At 27.6% G+C, this 26,570-nt stretch overlaps 2 protein-coding genes across 3 annotated transcripts in view; one reads left to right on the top strand and one right to left on the bottom strand.

Annotated features, from left to right (window-relative positions):
- The first annotated feature begins 288 nt into the window (after positions 1–288).
- On the top strand, positions 289–1,089 carry LOC136075935 (uncharacterized). The gene has a single exon (XM_065789384.1). It carries the CDS (start codon positions 289–291, stop codon positions 1,087–1,089), a length of 801 nt encoding a protein of 266 aa, XP_065645456.1.
- Positions 1,090–3,056: 1,967 nt separating this feature from the next.
- LOC105847451 (metabotropic glutamate receptor 3) overlaps positions 3,057–26,570 on the bottom strand; it is a 54,156-nt gene continuing 30,642 nt past the window's right edge. For both annotated transcript variants that reach the window (XM_065790320.1, XM_065790321.1), the window contains exons 4-7: positions 22,783–23,073; positions 22,529–22,663; positions 16,908–17,322; positions 3,057–4,621 (exon numbers count right to left, since the gene is read on the bottom strand). In XM_065790320.1, the coding sequence (XP_065646392.1) occupies positions 3,132–4,621; positions 16,908–17,322; positions 22,529–22,663; positions 22,783–23,073 (2,331 nt within the window). In that variant the 3' untranslated portion in view covers positions 3,057–3,131. The remainder of the gene's footprint in view (positions 4,622–16,907; positions 17,323–22,528; positions 22,664–22,782; positions 23,074–26,570) is intronic.

Genomic DNA, 26,570 nt, shown 5'->3' with positions numbered 1-26,570 from the left:
AAAAACTTTAAATAATTTTCTTTTAAATGGGAGCTACTCACCTAAATTTGTTATAAAAAATTTTAAAAGTTAGAATGGCAAAAGTATTTAAGAAATGTAAGTATAATCCTATTTCCGCTTAGTGACACATATTGGCACGGGTACTAAACGAAGAAAAAGAGATAAATTAATTAAAACTCTAATTCTTTAATAATATAAATAAAGCAAGTTATTTGCTACACACATTGCTAAGTAATTTTAACTTGACCTAACCAACAAAAACAATTGTTTTACTACTAAAATCCCATCATGTTATGTCAGAGAAAAATAGGTATTAAATTCGGTGTAAATCAATCGACAGTTAGTCGTCAGTTAAAAAAAATGAATATTAAAAAATATAGAAAACGTGAAAAGACTTCAAAATACACTATAGAACAACAAATAAATGCAAAGAAAAGAAGCAGGAAACTAGTTAACCAACTCTATAACACAAAATCGCTTCTAGTCATCGATGACGAAAAATACTTTTGTTTTGCAGGGGACAACATGCCTGGAAATTCTGGATACTACACAAACAACAAAAAGACATGCCTAGAAAGTGTTCGTTTTATAGGAAAAGAAAAATTTCCAAAAAAATTGTTAATGTGGATAGCCATATCTGACCGTGGTATGTCCGAAGCATTGTTTCGCACTTCCAAGGCTGTAGCAATCAATTCATCAATCTATATTAATGAATGTTTGGAAAAACGACTTCTTCCATTTATTCACAAGTATCATGGAGACTTTAACTATTTATTTTGGCCAGATTTAGCAAGTTCTCATTATTCTAAAGATTCTCTAAATTGGATGGATCAATATGTCTATTACGTTGATAAAGAATCCAATCCCCCAAATGTGCCTCAAGCACGACCAATTGAAAATTTTTGGGGACATTTGGCACAGAAGGTTTACGAGGGAGATTGGCAAGCTTCAACAGAGCAAGTTTTGATTGAACGCATTAAACTAAAACTACAAGAAATTGATTTAAACTTTTTAAAGTCGAATATGAAAGGCGTCAGAGAAAAATTGAGATCAATTGCAGATGGTGGTGTTTTTTCATATATAAAATAATATATTTTTATTAAAAGATAAATGTTTTATTTAAAAAAAATACAATAGTAGTTTGTTTTTTTATTTATAAATAAGTTACTGACGTTTTTATTTTGTCCGATAACTTCCGCATCACACGTTACAGGTGTTTTTTTAATTTAAGTTCAAAGGTTTTTTTTTTTTAATTTTTAATCAAACTTATAAATATTTAATATTACTTATATAATATTAGAGTCTAAAGTTACAACATACATTTAAATTTACGTTAAAAGTTACATAAATACTATCACTTGTAGAAAAGTCGTTTGAACATTCAAAAGGAAGAGTGTATCACATAAGGTGCTTCAAAACTAGAACTCAATATCGGATGCTCTCTAACTTGACAGGCATTGATGAGAGGTGAGACTAATAAACAACTAATAATTTTAACTGATTAAGTGACTGTTTTCACCCTTTAGCGAATAATTGCGTAGGCCAGAGGTGGCGGTATCAGTATTTATATGCCTGATAAAACATAGTAAAATAATTGTTTCTGTCTTCATACGATACTAAAGAAAAAATATGCAGTAAAATGCATTTTTTCTCTTTTAAACACCTTTTTGTAATTTGATACATAGGTGACAGCGCAAATAACATTTTGAAAAATATAATTTTATCAGTAGTAGGGGTGTAGAAAAAAAAAAGGAAATGTGTGGAAATTTTGAAAGTCCAATTTTTCAACGAATTCGGCAAAATCTGGCCAGAACCGGATTTGTTGAAAAAAATCCGGCCGGAGCGAGAATTATATTTATGTAGTTTTTTACCATTTTGATTGAAAGTGAAAGCCTACACCTCAGCATCGTGGCTGCATAATATATATTTAGAATATAAAATATATATATATATATATATATATATATATATATATATATATATATATATATATATATATATATATATATATATATTTACTGTATTAGGCATCCTATACTTTTTAACTATTTAAAAGTTAAAAAACATTAAAAATGAGAATGTTAGAGGCAGGTAACATTTTTGATGAAAAAGATCTTGTTTGTTGCCCAAAAATGGATAGCAGCTCTTTTCGCACCACAATGCTCACAAAGTTTTCGAAAGCTTTACATAAGTGATTACTGCAAATAAAATTAGACAAAGCTACAGATATGCTGCCTAAAATAATTTTATTGTATCGCTTGTTGCGCTTTTATGTGGAGACTTGCTCAAAGTGGTGACTTTTTGATATAAGCAATATTTATTGGGTTTAGTACATACATCGACTATGTTATAGCCTGCTGCTACAAGGGAGTGCTACTACATCAATTATCTTTTAGCAATCTTATAGCCTGCTACAAGGAAATGGTGCTACATCGACTACATCTTTTAGCCTACTTCTACAAGGAAGTGCTGCTACATTAACTGAGGATTTGGTATAGGGCATCAATCATTTTCTTTTATTATTTCAAATAAAATTTCTGTTTAAAAACTCTCCACTAACTAGAGCGCAACAAGCGGAAAAATAAAATTTATTTAAAGCGCTAAACTGTAGCTTTATCTAAAATTACATTATATTTGATTAGATTTTGTATTTTTTACTAAGGTTTACCCATTCTTTTTCATTGCCCTGTAGGACAATGATTTTTTGATTTAATTTACACAGTCTGGGTCACATGTCTTAAATAAAGTAAAAAATAAATTCCGGCATTACTGCCTGTAATATAATAATTCTGGCCGGAACCGGGATGACCTCAAAATCACAAATTCCGGCCGGAACGGAAATCCGGTACATCCCTAATTAGTAGTAAAAATAATTGGTTCAATTAAAGTTAAATTTTGCTTTAGCGGCACTTTTTTTTCAGCGGCACGAAGATTTGTCACTTGTGCCAAACCGCGACCAAATCTGTGCAGTTGTATGATTTTTTTGGTTATAATTTTTTTTTCTACGTGAAATGACAATAGCATAAGGCGCGAAGTAAATAGTAATTGAAAAACAATTGTTTAAACAGTAAAAAATAATGACACAATAGTAATGATACACATAATAATAATGACACAAATAATAATGATAATTATATAGTATGCAGTGAAAGCATTTGTTGATTGTTTAAATTGTTGTCAGAAGGCAACGGACATAGCAGCAATCTGACCTTATTTATAAATAAACCGATAAGTGTTAAATATCCAAGAAATATACAAAGAGCGCTTATTAATAACTCACTTAAAAAAAGTTCCTTTTCTGAATTAAGATAGTATGATGGTAGAAATACACCCCATATAAGACAACTAATATACATTGTAACACCAATATGTTGAGCTTCATTGTTGTTTTTTGGAAAATGTCGTATTCTGAATGCATTAAAAGTGCACAGACCCATAGTAACAACACTTATAAATAAATTTACTAGTAACGACACGAAGTTTGTCATACTGTTGCACTGAAAAATAATGAAATCTTTATTGGGCGATTCAACAAAATTAGGATTAGGCAAATTTAAAACAAACCGCAGAATAGAAATCAGAACTTGAACAAAAACTAGGCCAAACACAACAAACGCTTGAAATATTGGATGTGATGCTGGCTTAGATACAGAGGTTTTTCCACAGACATATGATTTGTATATCTGATGCGTTCGAGAAAATAACGGTGTATAACACATTAAAAACCCCATACCAGGCAATAATTCTCTAAAAACACATGACAATGTTGAAGGGCGAATCATGTAAGCAATAGGGCAGCAAAATAATATCTTGATACCGACTAAAATTAGGCAATTTAAATCTCGTCCTGAGCAACTAACAATGCGATTACTTTTAAAATTAATGAATAAACCAGTTACACCTAAAACTAAGCATAGACCAACAATAATCAGCACTATATATATAAAAAAAAAGTTGCCACATGCACCAGTAAAAGAAGCTTCTATTTCTGGTATAGCTTTGCATTTATTTAACTCTACTTTTTCTTTTTTGCCACATGGGACACATGAATCATTATGGGAAATACTACTATCTTGGCATTTCTGACATTTCCAGCAACACATTGACTTTTGTAAACTTGTTTCTTTAATTCTGATTTCACCTAAAGGACACGGATCACTACACAATATAATAGGAACTAAAGATATAATATCATCAGTTACAAATGTAAACTTGGGCCGAGTACTATAAAGAACTTCTTCAGGTGATAAATTCAAATTGGGTCGATATAATTCCCAACTTCCTTTTAATACATTTTTATACTTTTTTTCAGTGAATAAGAACTGATGAATATCGTACTTTATCGTTCTATTAATTCTTAAGAATGGAGTTTTAAAGTCATCTAAAGTACCATCTGAGTAAGATAACCAGTTTAAAAGTAGTCGAACATAGTCTGAGTAAGTATCACGAAGGCTTGCATTTAAAAAACACTCTTTGAAGTCTTTCATATGAACCTTACGAATGTTGCATATATGATTAATGAGAAGCTCAAGAGAGTCAGCAATTGCATATACAGCATAAATGACGGTATGAACTGGAGTTTGAGAATAATAACCTATTCCTTCAGAAAAACGCTCTTCCCCTAAAAAATAAATTAAAATATTATAAAAGCGATAGATAAATTTAATAGAATTTATACTTTTTATCAAATTATTGTAGTTGCAAACTCGTACCAAGAATTTTTTTATCCATAAAATGACACTAGCAAGCAAAACGCACACTTTAAACTTAAGTATTTTGATGCTTATTTCAAATGAGAATGTTTTTCAATAAGTTGCGGAATCTGGGAATAAAAAACTCCAAAAAGTTATTACCTAGCTTACCAAATGTAGAACAAAGAGTTATCAGAATGTTTTAATTCACTATTTCATTCTAAATAAAAGAATTTGATACTTTTCAAATTTATATCAAAGTTATAATTTTGTGAAGCTTTTCAAACCCGAAAATAAAGGGAGGTTGCTAATTTTGCTTAATTGTAACTTTTGAATACTAAAAGATTTTTTAATGAAATTTGGAACCTCTCGATGAATTTAGATTAAGTACAAAATCGTTGATTAAAATACTTTTTTAACTCATTGCCCCCGAATTTGAGGAGGTTTAGTGATAACTTTTTGGGCTATTTTGTTACCAAGTTCCAATCAACGTAATTTTTTAAAAAACATTTTAATTTGACACAAGTATCGTCATATTTTAGTTTGAGCTATGCTTGCAAGTGTCATATCTCACGCATCAATAAAATCATGGGTACGGGTTGTTCGGACTCATTTATCGTGGTCAAAAGTGACTTTTATGGTAACAAAAAGTCTCTTTCAACAACATTTAGGCGACATTTTGATACCGTCTTAAAGTTAAAGCAAGTAAAATAATTAAATAAAAACAGGAGATCAAGTTTCATCGTTTTTAAACAAGCGCAATAATTACGACTCGAAAGTTTTTTTAATAATTCAATTTTTTGTTTTTTTGATTTTTAATATTTTTAAAACATGCGAGCAGTGTTGCACTAGTATATATATATATATATATATATATATATATATATATATATATATATATATATATATATATATATATATATATATATATATATATATATATATATATATATATATATATATATATTATAGAGTCCCTGAGATGCATAGTGGTATATGTCACTCATATCTAGTTTTGAGATACAGGGGCATTTAGTAGACATCATATCATAAATCACCAAACTGTTTTAGAGAAAGTAATTAAAAACAGCATCATTATCGATATCATTAGACTTATACCACTCAGCCATGTAATAGAATTAACAAAAGGCTAACCATTGGTGCCAATAACTCAAAATATTGAAAAAAGTGACTTATACCACTATGCATCTCATGGGCTCATATATATATATATATATATATATATATATATATATATATATATATATATATATATATATATATATATATATATATATATATATATATATATATATGCGGCAGTGGTGTAGTTGTAGAGCGCTCGCTTCATAAGCAAGAGGTTCGAAGTTCAATTTCTACCACGTCCCTGGTAGTACCGCGCTCAACTTGTTTCTCCGCGCAGCGGCCTTGTTTGTCACGGTTCGTGTTTTGGAGTTTTAGAGTTAGGAGAGGCTTATAACCACAAGAAGCCTCCTCATCTGTAGTGGTTTTCTTGGCCTTGGGGAGGTGAATTGCAAAAAAAAAATGTATATATATAAAAATATATATATATATATATATATATATATATATATATATATATATATATATATATATATATATATATATATATATACATCGAAAATTACTTTATGACGATAAGCATCAAAAATACAAATATTTGTAAAAACAAAAACTTATGTAAAAAACATATTTGTTCAGTTAAAATTTTTGTCACAGTAAATGAAAAAAAACATTTCACTTAAATTTAGGAAAAACAAAACTTTGTTTATTGAGTTTGTGTTATTGGAGCATATTTGAATCTCCGCAATAGTATAACTTTGTATTGGATTAATTGATATTTTGCATAGCATTAAAGATATCTTTTTTTAAAGTATCAAACCCAATACTTTTTTACATCTCATGTTGTAATTTATTTTATATTGAATTTGCTATCTCTTCGTTTATAATTGAAACTATATTAGCAACATCAGCGACAGGTTTGATTTCTGAATAAAATGGTTCCCCATAAGATTCCAGATTTGTAATTGATAATTACAGAAATACTTGGAAATAAATAGTAACTTAGATTTTATTGACAGCTTTTGAGATTTCTTTTGAGATTTTGATAAGAGCTGCTTTCTTCTCATCTAATGAGTTAAGTATTTGTGTAATCTTTTCAAATTTGTTTGCTCAACATTTGAATGCTGTAATCAAAGCGCCCCATCTTGTTACTATTGACAAGGCCAAGCTGTAAACATTCAAAAACTTGCTCTCAATTAAGCTTTTAAAGATACTTTTTCATTTTTACATTTGTTACAAGTTGATTAACATTTGTATATATGCTTCGTATTTGTTTGTATATTCTGTGTAATCCATGAGCAAAACAAGTGGGTATTTTATAGGGGGTAAAATGTTTGTATTGCTTAAGCTGTTTCATCATACATGCCGCAGTATCAGAAACAAATTGGAAAATAGCAACTTTGTCAAAATTTTCTTCAAGAATCTTCAGATTCATCGAAAAACCTGGCAAGTGTGTAACCATAGCAATAGTGCTATGTTAGCTTTCTCAAACGCAGCAGAATTCAATAAAAAATTTTGTTTGGCGATTTCTTGCTTTTGATGTAGTACTCCAATAACAACGTTAACAATGTATTTAACCAGAAGCATCAGTAGTTTTATCAATTGACATTAACAAATAACAATTGCTAATTTTTTTTTATTGGTTTTAATGTAAGATTTATACATTTAACATGAGTTTGGTGAAGAGCGATTTCAAAGGTATTTTTTTCGCCGTATCTTGTCGCAAGAAATCTTTAATATTTTTGTTACGTGTTTCAAGTAGCGGTATATCAGCAGCTACATAAGCGCGAGACAAATCGTAAGAACATTGCACACATCTAATAGAATAGCTCGTCTGTGTTGAAGTTGCCGCTGACTTAATAACATTCTGTTCCAAGATTTTAATTTGTTCTGCATTTTGTAGGTGTTGCTTAACAGTAATTATTTTTTCTGCTAAAACAGGTTTATCGCACAATTTGAAAAATAAAGTTTTACCAATATTCTTAAAATCAGGATATTCTCTCACAACCTGGTATATAGGTCAATTCACATGATATGTAATAACTTACTTTTGGCGTACCTAACAAATCTATCTATATCATTATATATAAATTTCTTGAAAATGTTAAAATAAAAACACAAACTTTATTTAAATCAAATTTAAAAATACCAATGGTCATTAAACTTATTTTTTTCGGCATTTACTTTTATAAATTTATATATTTATTTGACTTATTTAATTATTTCTAAAGCATAGATATTACAAATATTTGCCTTCAACATTGATTAATTAGATAGTTTTACTTTTTTTTTATGATCAGATGATTTTGGAGCTAATTTCATTAGGAAATATATATATATTTTTTTTATGATTAGCTATCTTTTTGATATCATTGTTGTGCCATTTAATTAATTTTATTACTATTGATACAGATTTTTTGTATATAAATATCGATTAGATTTTTATAAACTTTTACTAGACTGTTTATCTGTAATTATTAGTAGACTGTTTATCATTTCATTTATTTCTTGATTATTGAATAGTTGAAACCAATTGATGCTATTGAATGCTATATTTAGATTTAAATAGTTACCTTTTTCATACATTTTGACAATTGCTTGAGTTTTTTGTATGGTGTGTGAGTCATTTAGGTAAAAGTCCCAGAGCAGAGTCCCAGAGTGTTGAATGGAGGTTGTTCTTTTTTGGCTGAGATAGTGGATCATTAACGTTAATTGTATAGATTTTTTTTGGGTCATTTGTAATCACTAGATCAATGTTGTTGTTTAGAGTTGGGTTCTAGCACTGATTGTACTAAGAAATTTGAATTGAGAATGTCTAGAAATTCTATACTAGTTGTAGGTGAATAGTTTGATCCTTTATTTATGTCCCGTAATATGTCTGAATAGTTGAAACGCCCTTCTATTGAGAGATTTGAGAAATGTTTTTAGCTAAGTAGTTTAGGTAGCTGTTGTAATAGGATTGTTAATTGCAGTATTTATTTTGTGATCTGAGTGTAGCGGTCGTTAGATGCAACCGATAAAGATGGGTTCTGCGTTAGTTTTAATTTCACACAAGAATTTAATTATAGAACTATTTAGTTGTTCAATATTTATTTCTAGGGATGGAATATCTTTCTTATGTAGATTACTTTACCTCACCACTTTTTACTAGTTCGTAGTTTGGACCTGCAGGTACAAAGTATTTATTAAATTTGGAAGCAATTGTTTTTTGATCACGAAAAAAATTATCATCTACTTTAATAACTGTACTTGAATGGAAGCAATTTAATTTATTTAATGTTTAAATGCCTGAATTAAACGAGTAAGGTTTAGATATTTTTGATTTTAATTTTTATTTGAGTTCGCCTGAACGGATCCCTCAATAAATTCTTTTCCGTTGAGTTCATTGTAACGTTGTCTCCCATTTCTTCTAAAAATTTTATGAGTAAGAGCTGCATTTCTTGTGTTTCTGATTTTTCTTAATTCTTTGTCAAATTGTTGTTCATTTTCAGTTTTGTCCTTGTTAATGTAAGATATCGATTTCTTTTAATTTTTTTGAATAATTAATTACTAACTTTTGAGTTATGTAATTTGAATTGAGAATGTCTAGAAATTCTATACTAGTTGTAGGTGAGTAGTTTGATCCTTTATTTATGTCCCGTAATATGTCTGAATAGTTGAAACGCCCTTCTATTGAGAGATTTGAGAAATGTTTTTAGCTAAGTAGTTTAGGTAGCTGTTGTAATAGGATTGTTAATTGCAGTATTTATTTTGTGAATTGAGTGTAGCGGTCGTTAGATGCAACCGATAAAGATGGGTTCTGCGTTAGTTTTAATTTCACACAAGAATTTAATTATAGAACTATTTAGTTGTTCAATATTTATTTCTAGGGATGGAATATCTTTCTTATGTAGATTACTTTACCTCACCACTTTTTACTAGTTCGATCTTTATTGTAATGAGTGTACCTAGTGGGCACGTGGTCCGTGGAATGACCGAAGGATGTCCCCAGAACAACGTATGCTCACTGGGTAGTTAGGCAGGAAGATAACAAAATTTCCATCAAACTAGGATTCAATTATGCATATAATATGTGATTGGTTTTGTTTACTTAGTATTAATTGAAATTCATCCCATTTGTTAGTTAGCTTTTTTTTGTTGTTTTTATTACATTTTAAATAAGCATTTCGTTATAATATTTAAAATACAAATATATAATAATAAAAAAATATATTTATATATAATGATCGTTAATAAATAATAAAAGAACGCGGGAACTTGTAGAAGACCATACGGTCTTGTCGTCGAGTACCGCTAAAAATGATCGTGTTAAAATTAATAAGATATTACAAGATAAAAAATAAGTAAACGAAGTAAGAAACTTAATATACTCGGTAACAAATACAAGATACATTATTACATATTACAGTTGTTAATGATGCATATATAATTTTTATAAATTAATGGTTAAATAGAGGGTAAAAAGGAAGATCACTAAAAAAAATATCAAAAATATATTGTTAAATCTTCGAATGTAAAAATGAGTTCTTTAAGCTTTCGTTTAAAAAAAAAGTAGTTATTTTGACGAATAAAATACTCAGTAAAATTTTTTTAAACTATTTTATTCTAAAAGAATAGTCCGCAATAATCAATACAAAATTTAATAAGATTTGTTTGACAAATGGGCTGCCTAATAAAATTATCATTGCGTAAAATATATGTATTATCTTTTGATGAATACAAATTATGAAAGGAAAACGGGGATGAATTGCTTTTACATTTAAACATAAAACAAAGAATATTAAAAATCTTAAGCTCGTATGCATTTAAAACTTTCATTTCAAATAATAGAGGCTTGGCATGAGTATAACGGTCTTTAAAATTAAAAGACGTGCTACAAGCTTCTGCTGACAATAAAGAGGTTTAAGTTAATTTTTCTTTGTACTACCCGAAGCAATGTTTGCATAGTTTATGTTACAATGGATAAATGAGTAATAATTTTTTAATAACAGGATGGAAAAGAATCCATTTAGTTTTATCAATGTTTAGAGATAATTTGTTAGTGTTAAACCAGTCAGATATTTTGATTAATTTCGATATTAACGCAATGAAATAGAGAAGGAATGCTTTTGAGTCACATAAATAAATTAGTATCAACGGCAAACATAACTGAAATTAAATCCGTGGCTTTGTATAGATCATTAATATTAATAAGGAAAAGAAGAGGTCCTAATATGGATCCTTGAGAAAATCAACATGTAATATTTAACAAATTTGATGAAAATGTTTCGTTGGCGTACACAAACTGTTTATGATTAGTCAAATAACTTTTCAACCATTTTAAAACATTGACTGTTATGCCACAACACTTTAATGTTTTAGCAAGAATTTTATGATCAATTGTATCAAACGCTTTTGCTAAATTTATAAATATTTCTAATGTGAGTTTAGAATCATTAAATGAGTCTGATATCTTTAAACTATTTTTTTTAAATCCACATTGCATGTCATATAATAATTAGTTTGATAAATGGTTATTGTAATATTCTGTTGTACGAAGTTCTTTCTAAAATTTTAGAAAAAACAGAGACGATAGAAATTGGACGTTCGTTTCTTACATTAGCTTCTTCTCCTTCTTTAATTATAGGAATAATATTTGCTATTTTTAAATCATCAGGAAAAACTCCCTGATTAAAAGAGCATTTAAAAATTTGGAAAAGCATGTCTTTTAAAACGTCAAAACAGTTTATAACAACATTCCCATTGACATCATCTAGACTAACTGCTTTTTTTGACTTAAACAATTTAAAAGCATTTTCAAACTTTTTAAAAGACAAATCAAAAATATTTAGATAAGAGTTTAGAGGATTATATGTTGCCTTAATTAATTTTTTAGGGTTTGGAATTTTTTTGGGTAGTTTGGACCTGCAGGTACAAAGTATTTATTAAATTTGGAAGCAATTGTTTTTTGATCACGAAAAAAATTATTATCTACTTTAATAACTGTACTTGAATGGAAGCAATTTAATTTATTTAATGTTTAAATGCCTGAATTAAACGAGTAAGGTTTAGATATTTTTGATTTTAATTTTTATTTGAGTTCGCCTGAACGGATCCCTCAATAAATTCTTTTCCGTTGAGTTCATTGTAACGTTGTCTCCCATTTCTTCTAAAAATTTTATGAGTAAGAGCTGCATTTCTTGTGTTTCTGATTTTTCTTAATTCTTTGTCAAATTGTTGTTCATTTTCAGTTTTGTCCTTGTTAATGTAAGATATCGATTTCTTTTAATTTTTTTGAATAATTAATTACTAACTTTTGAGTTATGTAATTAATTAATCAAACTATGCTGTCTAATTCGATAAAGATCAGGTCTATACGTCCTTCTGATTTTTTTTATTTTGTTAAACGTATTTTTATTTTTGTAGTGTTTAATGAAAGATTTGCACTGATCTCTTTTAGCATTATTTCGATTTTTTGTTTATCATTTTATAAGGCTGTATTTTTATCTTCACTTAGTGGTTCGGTAATACCGTTGACAATAAAATTATTTTCAATTTTCTTTTTGATATTGAACTCCATGGTAATTTTAGCCATCATTACAACTTCAGTTTCTTTTGGTTTTGGTATATTTTGTCTTGTTGCTTCTTCTGATTTAAGTTTATCAATCTCAAAACACTTCGCATCATTTTCTGCTTCTAATCAACTAAATCTTGTAACAAGATTTGAAACTAGTGGCGATAGTTTTCCACACCAAGTATGCAGTTGCTTAGTCACTTTAGCAATCCTTGATCAATTTTCTTCTCAAAGGGAATCCATTTTATTTGAATAAATATATTCCTCATATTACCAAGTGGTATTACAAGTACCACTTGGTAATATGAGCACTTTAAATTAGCTCGAAAAAATTACATTAATTAAGTAAAAAAACACCAACATGACAATAAGAACTAATTTTTGGAATATAATGATTCATTATCAACAAAACTTATCATTAAAAAATTAAGTTTTAAATCACTTTTGTTAAAAAAATACTACTATGTTTTCCGAAGAAAAAAATAAAAAAAATATTTCGTTAATTTTTCAATTTTATTATTTCAAACTTTTAAACGATAAAAATTCAGTAATTTAAATTCAAAAAACTTTTGAATTTAAATTACAGAAAAATATTTTGTATTATTAAAATAATAAAATTTTTTACTATGTTTTGTATGCTCATATTACACAAAAATGACATCTATAAATGAAGTCAAAACTAAACGTTTCTATGCATTGTTTTTCAAACAAAAATGGAAAGGATTTCTAGCTAACATATTTTTCTTGAAAAAATAAATTTCATCATTTTAGCACCAAAATTTCGCGCCACAGATTTATTCATGCGTGATGATATTATTTTAACAGTTTTAATTAGATGATAGCCGCTAATTACTGCATATAAATTTACGCTAATTGTACTGATTTTTGTGATCGCCACATAAAGTTGATTCAAAAAATACAAAGCAACTTTAACATAACTGCTTACATTTTAAGAAATCTTTAAGTATGCTCATATTACCAAGTTGCTCATATTACCCTAATCTACCTTATATAAAATATTGTAACATATTGTATATTTAGAATACATTGTAAATATAATTTATATGTATACATGACTTTTTATATATAATGCATACATGTATATGTACATATGTTACATATATATGCGTATATATTCAAATTCTAATTCTGTCTGCCTCAGCCCCTAAATTTTTGTTTAAGCTCCCCACCCTCACTTTTTTGACCTTCCTACGTCACTGTATATATATATATATGTTTATATATGTATATATAATAGAGATATGCTAGGTACCCGGTTCGGACCCGGCAAATCGGCTGTTTTACCGGGTACCGGGCATAGGCCATTTGTTGCATTACCCGACACCGGGTATCTTCTTTTTTATCTTAAATTGATTTTTTTTTTAGTTTCTACCAATAAACTTCCACCAATAAACTTCTTGATATAATTCTAAGAGCGTTATGTAGTCGATAACCGCCAAGTTCTATTAACTTAAAACAATCTCACTTAAAATATTTTTTAATATATTTTTGCAAAAAAATTCATTCGGATACAAAAACTGTTACGCTAAATAAAATAATTTGATAATACGAATAAAATGAATGGGGGTAAAAAATATTTAATAGCTTCTTTTTATTCTGTTAGAACACTAGATAATTTTTCTTCTTTTGAATGCTGTTAGCGCTTTTCTTTTGTATCAAGCACAAATCATAAAAGTAGAGATATAAGGTAAATATTTTACATACTTTTTATATTTTATTTTTGAGCGTATTATTAAAAAAATTATCGTTTTATATAAAATAATCGAAAACGTATTATATCAAACGTACTTTCATTATCTTAATAAAAATAAATACATTGTCCTTCTGAAATTGTGGTTACCACACCATTCAGTGAAACATGTCCACGTTTTTGCGATGACCCATCTGAAGAAACTCTGATTAGATTTTTTCCTGACCAATGTGTTCCTCTTTAACTTTATTTTTAACTTTTATTGCTGCTGCCTTTGTGGATTGTTCTGCCGATAAGTTATAAGCATTTTGAATAGTGTTGTTGATTTTGTTAGCGCATTGTTATTGATGCAAGAAGTGTTTGCAATTTGTGAAAAGTCTACTAAGGCTTGGTGTCCTTTGCAAATTTCACAGAAAACAATAACAATTATAAGGTTGATATCAAAATAGTTTCTGCCTTGTTTTGGTACAGTGTTTTTTACATTATCAGATGTACAATTGCAACAATGAAATTTACATTTGGTACATTTAAAGTTCAACTTGTGACAAAATCCACATTGTTTATCGTTGTCATCTGTCTAGAATGTAACAATACAAGTGTTACATTCTGGACAATTGCCAATAACGGGTGATGCGGAAGTTATCGGACAAAATAAAAACGTCAATAAATTATTTATAAATAAAAAAACAAACTACTATTATATTTTTTTATCAACGTAATAGACATACTGGTCCATCCAATTTAGAGATTCTTTAGAATAATGAGAACTTGCTAAATCTGGCCAAAATAAATAGTTAAAGTCATCATGATACTTGTGAATAAATGGAAGAAGTCGTTTTTCTAAACATTCATTAATATAGATTGATGAATTGATCGCTACAGCCTTGGAAGTGCGAAACAATGGCTCGGACATACCACGGTCAGATATGGCTATCCACATTAATAATGTTTTTGGAAATTTCTCTTTTCCTATAAAAAGAACACTTTCTGGGAATGTCTTTTTGTTGTTTGTGTAGTATTCAGAATTTCCAGGCATGTTGTTTCCTGCAAAACAAAAGTATTTTTCGTCATCGATGACTAGAAGCGATTTTGTGTTGTAGAGTTGGTTAACTAGTTTCCTGCTTCTTTTCTTTGCCTTTATTTGTGTTCTATAGTGTATTTTGGAGTTTTTTCACGTTTTCTATATTTAATATTCATTTTTTTTAACTGACGACCAATTGCCGATTGATTTACACCGAATTTAATACCTATTTTTCTCTTATTGACCCCTTTTCGATTGTTGACAAGTCTCGTTAATTCGGCTTTCTTTTCTCTAGTCCAGGATGTCGGAAGACCAGTGTGCTTTCTATCAGAAAACGATTGAACAGTTTCAAGTCTTTTTAGGTTATCATATATTGTACTTCGAGCAAATCCTTCCTTTTCAAAATGGTTTACGATTTTTTTATTTTATTTTAGGTTTATTTACAAAAAACATTTTTAGTCGCTTTCAAAAAGATTCTCGTTCAGCTGCATTTAACCTCATTTTAAATAATTGTGTTTCAAATAATAAAGTTTATATTTTATAGAACGTTTATGCCTACGCATTAAACTACAAAAACTAATTATTATGCTCAAATAATGAAATTAGGATTTGTCCGATAACTTCCGCATCACCCGTTATTATCAATAACTTTTCTTAAAGTCGAGAAGTTTATCACGTTATAGTTTTCTGCATTACTATTATTATCAACTTTTTCTAAAGAAACTTTGCTAACACTAACTGAAACATACTCAACATTTTCGACTTCTAGGGTAGGTGTTTTGTTCCACTGGTTGCCACGAAATGTTCTTTTTCTGCTTAAACTTATTCTTTTTTTGCTTCCCGTTATATAATATTATAATATTCTAAAAAATATGAAACTGGTAAATTATACTAAATAATATAAATAACACAAAGCTTTTCGAACACAACAATAAAATATCACAAGATAAATTATATGATGAGTCATACAAAAATAGCAACTTCTCCACACTGTTTTATTCTATACTTTTTTCAAACCATGCTGGCCTATTAAACTAATGCTTAGCTAACCAAATTTGACACAAAAACTAATGCTAAGGCCGAGAGAGAAGGTAATCATAAACCTAAGATTGTGTTGTTAGGGGCCGTTGCTATGATCAAGTTGTCTGATAAGGTCTAAATAAAGTAGAATACCTCAAAAAATACTCAAGATATGTTAAAACAGTTTCCAGAAACGATTACAGCTGTGTTGAATTTTGAAATCTCAAAAACCAAGTTTTAATTAAACTTTAAATTTTTTTAGTTCTGAACCACCTTAAACTATTTGGATATTATCAAAAAATAAAATTTAAAGAAATATCCGGAACTCCGGAAATACTTGGAAAAAGATAATCACTAGTATTTAATAAACATGAAAAAAATGGTTGTGAATTCAGTGGCGTTAAAATTTCTTGCTAAACTGTCGGTTATTTTCTTTCTGCTGAGTGTCGTCTGTTCTTTTCTCCCCAATGCAAATTATTAAGAGGTTGTCCATAAATTACGTCACAAAATTTTTGACCTTTTGTGACCCTTTTCCTTTCCCCTGCCTCGTCACAACATCATAACACTTTAGTAACAAGTCCTGTATGAGTCAATACAAAACCATTAACCCTCCCCCCTTCCTAGAGCGTGACATAATTTATTGACGACCCTCAATAAGTAATAATAAGAGCTTCCCCGCCCATTCTGTTTATAATCTGAAGAAAAACTCCCCCACCTCTTAAAAATATATAAATATTGCAACAAGGGGTGTATACCACTGTTGTAAAGCTTATAAAATTTTAAACCAGCTCGACATTTTATATTATAAGAGTATAAAAAGATTTTTACCTGTACATAAACTTTTTGATGCATTGTTAGTAGACAATGAACAATTGAATATATTCTCCCAAACAGTTTTTAGCTCCGGATCAGGTTCATCATTTGGGTTTAAATTTAAATAATAATTTTCAAACCCTTGTATTCTGTCATAGGCAATATCTAAACTCAAAGTTCCATTTAGAGTGGCTTCTTTGCCCTGAGTTATCTCAACATAGTTGGTACATCCGTAAATACAAATTATAGCCAAATTGTTTTTCAAATTGTGTTCTTGTATCAATGAAAATATTGCGGACGTATCTTGTTTGTTAGTAAACAAAATAAGTCCAATAGAACGTCTTCTCTCTTTATTTTCGAAATTTCCTCCAAATAGATTCTGAAAAACACTTTCATAAACTGATTTAGTAGGATGGTAAGGTAGGCCAATCTAAAAAATGAAGCTGAACATGGAAAATGTGGAAGAAAAAATTTACTATGCTAATTATACTTGAACAACTTTTTTATTATTCATCAAATAATAAAAGAAACCCCCTGGAAATTATTTTCACACCTCAATCCTTTTCAAAAAAAAAAAAAAAAAATCGGCAGAATTATTTTTAAAGTTCAATTCTTAAATAATAAAAAATAAGTTATATTATTTTTTATCATTTAAAAATTTTTAAATAATAAAAAATATATATTATTGCAAGAAAGAATTTGTAAAATTATACAACAAGCTAGAATTTTTTAATTTACGAATTTTTCAGCAAAAAAAAATTTTTTATAGGGCAACCGTGAGTTTTATTCAGAACTTGAACATAAAGAAAATTTATATATAACCGTTTACCTTAAAAGTTTTATTCAGAACTTGAACATAAAGAAAATTTGTATGTAACCGTCTACCTTAAAAAACATTTTTATCTTATTTTATTTTTTATCATTTTTCATTTCTATTTTTAAATAATTTAAAACGTTCTTAGTTAATTTCTAAATCCAACAGGTTTTCAGCTTTTTAGAAATCAATCACTTTTACAACTATCAATCAACCTTCGACTTAGGTATGTTGATAAGGGGATATCAATGTCAAAGTGAGATTATGGGTACACGATACAAACTATTTAAATGTAAACAAAATGTTTAAAATGAAATTTAAAATCTGTCAGCGAACTTTACCTTTATAATTGGTGTGTGCAAAAATAATTGAATTTTATATCAATATCCATTTAGATTTAAATTAAGTATGCTTGAAATAATGTAAACTATATTGAATAGTTATTATATATTATTTATTATTATTATCATAAGTTATATAAGGTATAGTTATTATATATTATATAAGTTAAATGAGAATGCAATACTTCAATTGAAATTTGAAAACACATGAATAAATCGGATTTAGATTTGAATAATATAATTGATATTATTTAACCCAATACTAATTTTTCTATGGAAACACTTCATAGTTTTATTAAACAAAAAACAAAGATCGCTCGGGGAATGTCAGTTTTATTAGAAACGAATACTAAAAACCTGAAGTAATAAAAAAGTAGTTAGAGTACTTTCGACAAGAAAATATACGAAGAAAGTAAATTCAAATAGTTTTCGACTGTTTGATGACCATTTGTCTAACAAGCGTTAAACCTTAAAGAGTATTTTCAGGAGATAGGCTATTGTGCACTAAATTAGATATCAGTTAGGAGATAAAATATTTAATAATTTTAGCTTTTTAGGAAGTTATTTGAAAAAAAAAGTATTTAATAAGATTCGCTTATCTATGTTTTATTTATATTCAAAAATTTAACGGTATTTCAGTTTTAATTGATCGAATGACCGGTAAATGAAAAAGTCGGTAAATTTACAAACTCAAGTGGTCAAGTTTTGTCAAAGAAAAATAAAAAATTCTAAAAAAAAAAAAAAATACGTCTCACCACACTGTATACATTTTTTCATCATGTGTCACATGTTTTGCTTTATCTTAAGTTTGCTGGCTATGGTTTTTGTAATAAAATTTTTAATTGGCTCAAGAACTTTATTGACTGTAGAAACGTGACGTTTTTTTAACAATTTCTTTCTTAAATAAATGTCTTGAATGGTGTTATTTAAAGATCAGTCATAGGATCTCTACTGTTATTGCTCTTCATAAATAATATCCAAGAATTAGTTAAGATAACTTGCAAACTTTTTTGCCGATGATAGCCAATCGGTTGCCAAAACAAAGCCAGTTATGGATATGGCATATGTTCAGGAGGGTACTCATATCTTATGTGATTGATCAAGATTTTGATGCACGGAATTTAGTATAACTAAATGCAAAGTTCTAAAATTTCAAGGTGGTTCCTCGGAATTCGACATCTCCATGACAATGTTAGACATATTAGAGAACATTGGGTATTTTAGTTAATAACAAACATGGTCAAAACAGATTAGTCAAGCTACTTTTAAAGCAAACTCTGTACATGGGATACTCAAAAGAACTTTTAAAAAATAGAATTTAAATCTCGTACAGTGCACCAGTTCGGAGCCCTTCCCTACAAAAGGACACTAAAAAGTTAGAATCTGTTCAGCGTAGGGCTACCTATCTTGTTTCGCAATTGCGCAACTTAAACTACAAACCATATCTGACAAATTTTGGTCTCAGCTTATTAGCTTAACGTAGATTAAAAGGTATCTAATTCAATTTTTTTAAATTTATAAAAATTCAACAAAGTCAATGGCCATCAAAAATGTAGATGAGTGAATTCTTTTACATAAAATGGTGCTGCAGGTAGTCTTTGTTGTGCAAAGTATAAAATTTAACGAAAAGTTACCTAAACAGTCAAAGACATAACTTCTTTAAAAATCGATTAGTGCTAAAATTGAATGCTTTGCCTACTTTGCTCGTTGAGGTTAACAACATTTATGACAAATGAACTCTTTCTCTTTCGAGTCAGTCTACTATAGCAGGGTCATAAAAACCAGACACTTGGCTTATAGAATTCAGACACTCGGTTTATAGTAGTCAAACTTTTAATGTAGAAAATTACTTTAACAATAACAACATAATAATAATAATAACAATTATAATAATAACAATTATAATAATAACAATTATAATAATAACAATTATAATAATAACAATTATAATAATAACAATAATAATAATAAGGAGAATTAGAAAACTGTAGCTCAACGTTTCGATAATCAAACATTCAAATAAATGTTCACATTTGAAAACATTAAAAGTTTGAATGCTTATAATAAAAACGTTTAAAATGTTATTAATATATAATAACTTATAGTTTTTTAATGAATTTTGAATAAAATCGTAAAAAACATGCAAATTAGATTAACATTTGTTGATGGAAAAATGGAAACAAGCATTGCACTAATTTTAAAAATTTATGTTTTCCTAAAACAGAAGCCAACGACACTGAGTCTAACTAACTATTTGAAATGTCTTGTAAGGTTTTAGAGCATGTACTATGCACAATGACAGATCCAGAAACTTTTGGTAGATGTTGAAATAAATTTATATTTTATACTATATTTTCGTAAAAAAAAAACAAAAAAAAGGTCCTCAATTTCTAAGATAATTTTATGGCTTTCAGATTCTCGAGGGGAGGAGGGGGTAGGCATACCCCCTCCTCCCCTCGAGTCACTGATCTGTCACTGTTTATGCACCATATCTCAAAATTTAACGCTTAACCTGGACATATTTGTAAAGTTTGTTGTCTAAGGAAACCAGTTTTTTTTTGTCAATAATTTCACTAAACCCAGGATTAGAATTCTTTCTTTTTCGAGTGAGGGAGGGGGGAGTGTTAGCATTCTAAAAACCTAGAGTGTTTTTGTGTGAGGCTTTTATTAGTGGTCATCCATAAAGTACGTCACACTAAATTCAACTTTAAATTAAAAGTACTTTCATTTTTTCTTTTGTGAAGAGATTCTCACTCAACATAAAGTGCTTTTGAATTTAATTACTTTAAATCTCTGAGTGGAAACCAATAATATCCTACTTCTATTTTAAACTTAAATAGTGTAACTTACTTTATGAATAAAGTACATCACAGTAAACTTACCTAAAAACTAAATCAAATCAACCGGTTAGGTTACTACAGTTACTCGACTATTAAATATACCTAATACACTAAGACATTTACTTGCAAAAGCTAGCCAAAGAAAAAATTTTATGTTGATAACACATAATAAGCTTTTAACTAAAAATTATTTTAACGAGAAATTTTGTTTCAAGAAATTTATAAAGAGGTTTATTTATGTTGTTAACACATAATAAGCTTTTAACAGAAAATTATTTTAAAATTCCGAATAGAGTATGAAAAACACACCATTTTTTTAACGATATCATGATTGGACATTTTCGGTAAGTATGCAAGTTTTTTTTTTGAAAAATATGGACAAGAGAATTTTAGTTTCATTCAAATAATCTTTAACTCGAAATTTGAAATTTTGAAAAATTTAAATAGTTGTGCAAATTTTAAATGCTCGTCCCCAATATTTATAAATTTAATTAAATGGAAACTCAAGCGACAATCCTAATAATGTGTCATAGAAAGCATCATTCCTAAAAGTCAAACATAAATCTAGGTACAGATATATCAGATTTAGAAAATAATGCAAATGAGAAAAAAAATCGTATTTAAACTGTAAACATTTTTAAACCTCAGTGTAGTTAAGGCAAATTTAAAATATTATAGCGTCTGTATGATATTTTGTTGACTACGACATATTTCCGTTAAATGATCAGGTCCGTGAATTAGAAAAATACAAAAAAAAAAAAAATGATAAGTTTTGCGGTATCATAAAATATGTTTATAGCAAAAAAACCCAGACCGAAGATTCTTCTTTTGTACAAAAAATCTTCTTAAAATCACAATCACTTGTCCAAATTTGAGTAAGATTTTAAATAAATACGCTTTTTAGGTAAAATGAACATAGTTTAATAAAATGATCTGTTCTGATCGTTTATTAGCAATTTTTTTTTAATTATAAGCTCTTTCTTGGTCGGAATTCTAGTATTTTATGTGAAAATTGATAGAAATGTTGTGTTTTGACAACTATATATAGTTATTATACGTCAGAGCCAATTAGAACTAGGATCAATAGTAAATTAAAGAACTTTTTCAAAAGATTTTAACTAAATGTTAGCGCCGATGAGCGTATTTGATCTAAAGACTCCAAAATGGTGTACTGTAGATTCGCTATTACGGGTAGTAAAAAGGTTTTGAAAATTATATAAAAAAAGAAGTTTCTTTAATTATTAAAAAATTTCTAAAGCAAAAAAAAGATGCCATTTATAGCTCTTGTTTGGACATAATACGCTGATAAAACCATGCTAATTCCAAATAAAAGAAATCGAATAATTTGTAAATCGCCTTAAAACTACACAGAGTAGTAAAATATTTTTTGTAAAGGTGCTTACATTTTGTTTCTTGAAAATAGTTTAAAACGTAAACACATTTTAATGCAGGCAGGAGCGACGGGGTTGTAAAGAAAAATTCAAATATTTTTCCAATTAGATTTTTTTGCGTTAGTTCGAGTCCTTAGATCATTAATTTTAACATGATCAAAGACAGAGCACTTTATGGTAAGACTTCAGCTAAATTTCTTTAAATTTTTAAAGCAACCTTACCCAATTAAATAAAGAGAGGAAAACCCACCTCAGCTTCAAGACAAATATTAATAGAGGATAATTGATTTATAAATTGTGCTGCATCGAATTCTCCATCATAACGGTATGAGCTGATCACAACAACATAGTTCCACTTGAGTTTCTGAAGCAAATCCAAAGCAACCTGCAAAAAAGAAAATTTTATCAAAACTGTAAAAAATGGCATGAGCTAAAAAAAGCTGAGCTTTATGAAAACTTTAACGACAAAAATTTAACAACAAAATGTTATAATAATTGTAATACTTGGACTCTAAATTTGTCAGATGGGACAGTTCTAAGTATTGTTTCAAGTTTTCGATTATCAAAAAAAGAACAACTTGAACTGTAGCTGATTGCAACTGTATTAAACACGCTTGTTAATGTACTTGCTATAAAAGAAGATTGTGCAGAGTATGGACCAATTAAAAAGGGGATTCTGTCCAAAAACGTCTTTAAAATTTTTTGTTGCAAATCCGGTATATCATTTACATCAAAAACTTCGTGGATAGCAAGTTTATAACCATGTAAAAAACTAGCATTATTTGCTCGGTTAACCTGTAAAATAATATTTGCATATATATAAATATATATAATATATTTTAAGGAGTCCCTCAAGACCCTCGAATATGTATATATATATATATATATATATATATATATATATATATATATATATATATATATATATATATATATATATATATACATATTCGAGGGTCTTGAGGGTCATTTTTTATTTAAAAAAATTTTAAACAAAGTGTTTTTGTATTAGATAGAACATATTTAGGGGGTGGGAGCAGATTATTTTTAAAAATGTTGTTTTTTGGGACACCCTAATATATATATATATATATATATATATATATATATATATATATATATATATATATATATATATATATATATATATATATATATATTATGTTAGTGTATTCCACGAACAGAGTGCTCAATGTTCTTAAAGAACAGCAATAAGAAGAGCAATAATAAATTAGTAAAAGCACTTATCTAATTTTTGCTTCATTCAACACTGTGTTTCACCATCAGTAGGTTCATCAGGAAGAATCTTCCTGATGAACCTACTGATGGTGAAACACAGTACTGTTTTTACTAATTTATATATATATACATATATATGTATATATATATATATATATATGTATATATATGTATATATATACATATATATGTATATATACATATATATGTATATACATACATATATATACATATATATATATATATATATATGTATATATATATATATATATATCCAGGGCCGCCCACAAGATTTTTTGATATTCCAGATATGACACTTTCACGAATTGTGCTAACTCCAAAATAAAGTATGGTCATTTCTATGCCAAATAAGTAGGGTATGCAAAAAATCGCGATAATGGAGACCTGGGAACAAAAATACCCTAAAAATTTGTCCCCCCCTTTTTACTATATAACTGCCTCAACTTTGGCGAGGTCGGCTGAAATTTTAGAGTATTTTGTTCCCGAGCCCCATCATCACAATTTTTTGAAAAACTTCCTCATTTGGCACAGGCAATGTCTACAGATATAGATATAGATAATGCCATATATAGATATAGATAATGCCCATAGATATGTCTATATATAGATGTCTTTAGATCAGATATGACACTTTCACGTAGAGTGCGAACTCCAAACTTAAGTATATTTATGCCTATATATATATTAAATCAGTTAAATTTGCTAAGAGTAATTTTTTAAAAAAAACAGCGATGACAGATTAGTTAATATTATCAAATAATCAAAATAAAATTATATCAATATATATTATATATAATTATATATATATATATATATATATATATATATATATATATATATATATATATATATATATATATATATATATATATATATATGTATATATATATATATATATACATATATATATATATACATATATATATATATATATATATATATATATATATATATATATATATATATATATATATATATATATATATATATATATATATATATATATATATATATAATTATATATAATATATATTGATATAATTTAATTTTGATTATTTGATAATATTAACCAATCTGTCATCGCTGTTTTTTTTAAAAAATTACTCTTAGCAAATTTAACTGCCCCATTTCCGGTCATCCAATAGAATTATCTGTAAATAAACTTCCAACTTATGAAGAAGTTCTTAATTATTGTTTTAATGAAAATTACAAACTATTCTTGCAATCAAGCAACAAGCCAGTTAAGTTTTCTTATGTTTTAAATTGAGTCGCACAACAACAATGTTTCATTGAACGTGCAGTGGTTGAAATAGCGAATCAAATAACAAACGCTTTATGTACAAACTACTTCACAGGAGTTTTAATTGATCTGTCAAAGGCTTTTGATTTTGCAAACCATAACACACTAATAAAAAAACTTGAATAATATGGAGTAAAAAATATTAGCTTACTTTGGTTCAAAAGCTACTTGACCAATAGAAAGCAATTTATCCAATATGAGCAAAAACAAACAATTCCATATGCTGTAGTGTCCCCCAGGGCTCTATTTTAGGATACTTATTATTCTTAGTATATATAAATGATTTAAAGTTAGCAACACACTTCTTAAATTGTATTCTTTTTGCAGATGACTCCAATCTTTTCTATTCCCACAGAGATATTAAAACACTTTTTCAAACAGCTAACGAAGGGTTGGGTAATGTTAATGAATGGTTTATAAATAATAAACTGTCTCTAAATGTGGATAAAAGTTTATTTTATTTCATAAAGTAAATAAATTAGAAATTATTCCCATTAAACCGCCAAATCTAATAACCAATAACAAAATTTTCAGATAATAACTACATTGTCCCTAAATATAATTCAAAACAAATTAGATATTCAATTCAATTCATGGGTTTTAACATATCTGATTTTAGATGCTTCTTTTAAACTAAAATTTAGTTATATAAAATATGTCTCAGAATGTCTCAACTTTTTTTTTTCATTAATTCAGTTATGGTGTTTCCTCTAATCTTAAAAGTTATTATTGAAATCAAATCTGAGTTCTTAAATAAATATATTTTTTTAACTATCAATGTTGAATGAATTTATTTTACTTTTATACAAATTGGTTTTAAAATATACATAAATATTACGGCTCTTGTAAAACTCTTTTATGTTTAACTTTTCGTTCTTTATTCAAATATTGCTTTACTACAAATTGTTAAATATTTTACTCTCATATTTTTCAATAAATACTTTATATAATATACGTATATAGTGTGGCTTTTGTAAATACGTGCTCTTTAATTAATTTATTTATTTTTTGTTTTTCTTTTTTAGTTTTCTTTCGATTTTTCTTGTTTACTTGATTATTACTCTTGAATATTGTTCTTAAAGTATTTCTTAAACTAATTACTATTTATTTTTCCTTTTTCCATTTATAATTTTCAATAAATAATAAATACCGCGGAAAACATGCCTCAATGGTATCTAAGGAAAATGCAAAAAAAATATATTACAAGCATTAGAGTATTCCCAAAAATATATATATATATATATTTTTAAATTAAAAAAAAAATTAAATAAATAATTTTACTTGTCCCGCCAGTGTTTTGGTTTAAAAACTTTTAAATTGTAAAGTTATTAAACGACAAAAATAAACAAACAAAAAAAACAAGTTAAATCAGTGTTTGGTAAAGCTTCAATACCCACAATAACGATTTACAGAGTTTTCCAATTAATAAATGGATACCATAACAGTTATCGCAATCTTATGAAATCCTTCAAGCGTTATAAAGAAAAAGGAAAGTTCAAAAAGAGAGTTGAAGATTCAAAAAAAATCATTACTATTGTGTGATGTCTTGGAGTGTAAGTGTAAAATAACATTAAACTGCAAATGTAAAATAGTCACTTAAATTTGTGAATGCGAGTGTTCTGTTTTAATTATCTGTAAGTGTAAAAAAGAATAAAAAAATTCCCATTATTTAACTAAAATTTTTGTACTTCCAAAGAATGCATGGTATTGGTAAAATTGGAAGTGTTGACGT

The sequence above is a fragment of the Hydra vulgaris genome, chromosome 02, assembly GCF_038396675.1.
Source record: "Hydra vulgaris chromosome 02, alternate assembly HydraT2T_AEP".
Lineage (NCBI taxonomy): Eukaryota > Metazoa > Cnidaria > Hydrozoa > Anthoathecata > Hydridae > Hydra > Hydra vulgaris.
This window is presented reverse-complemented; position numbering and strand designations above follow the sequence as displayed.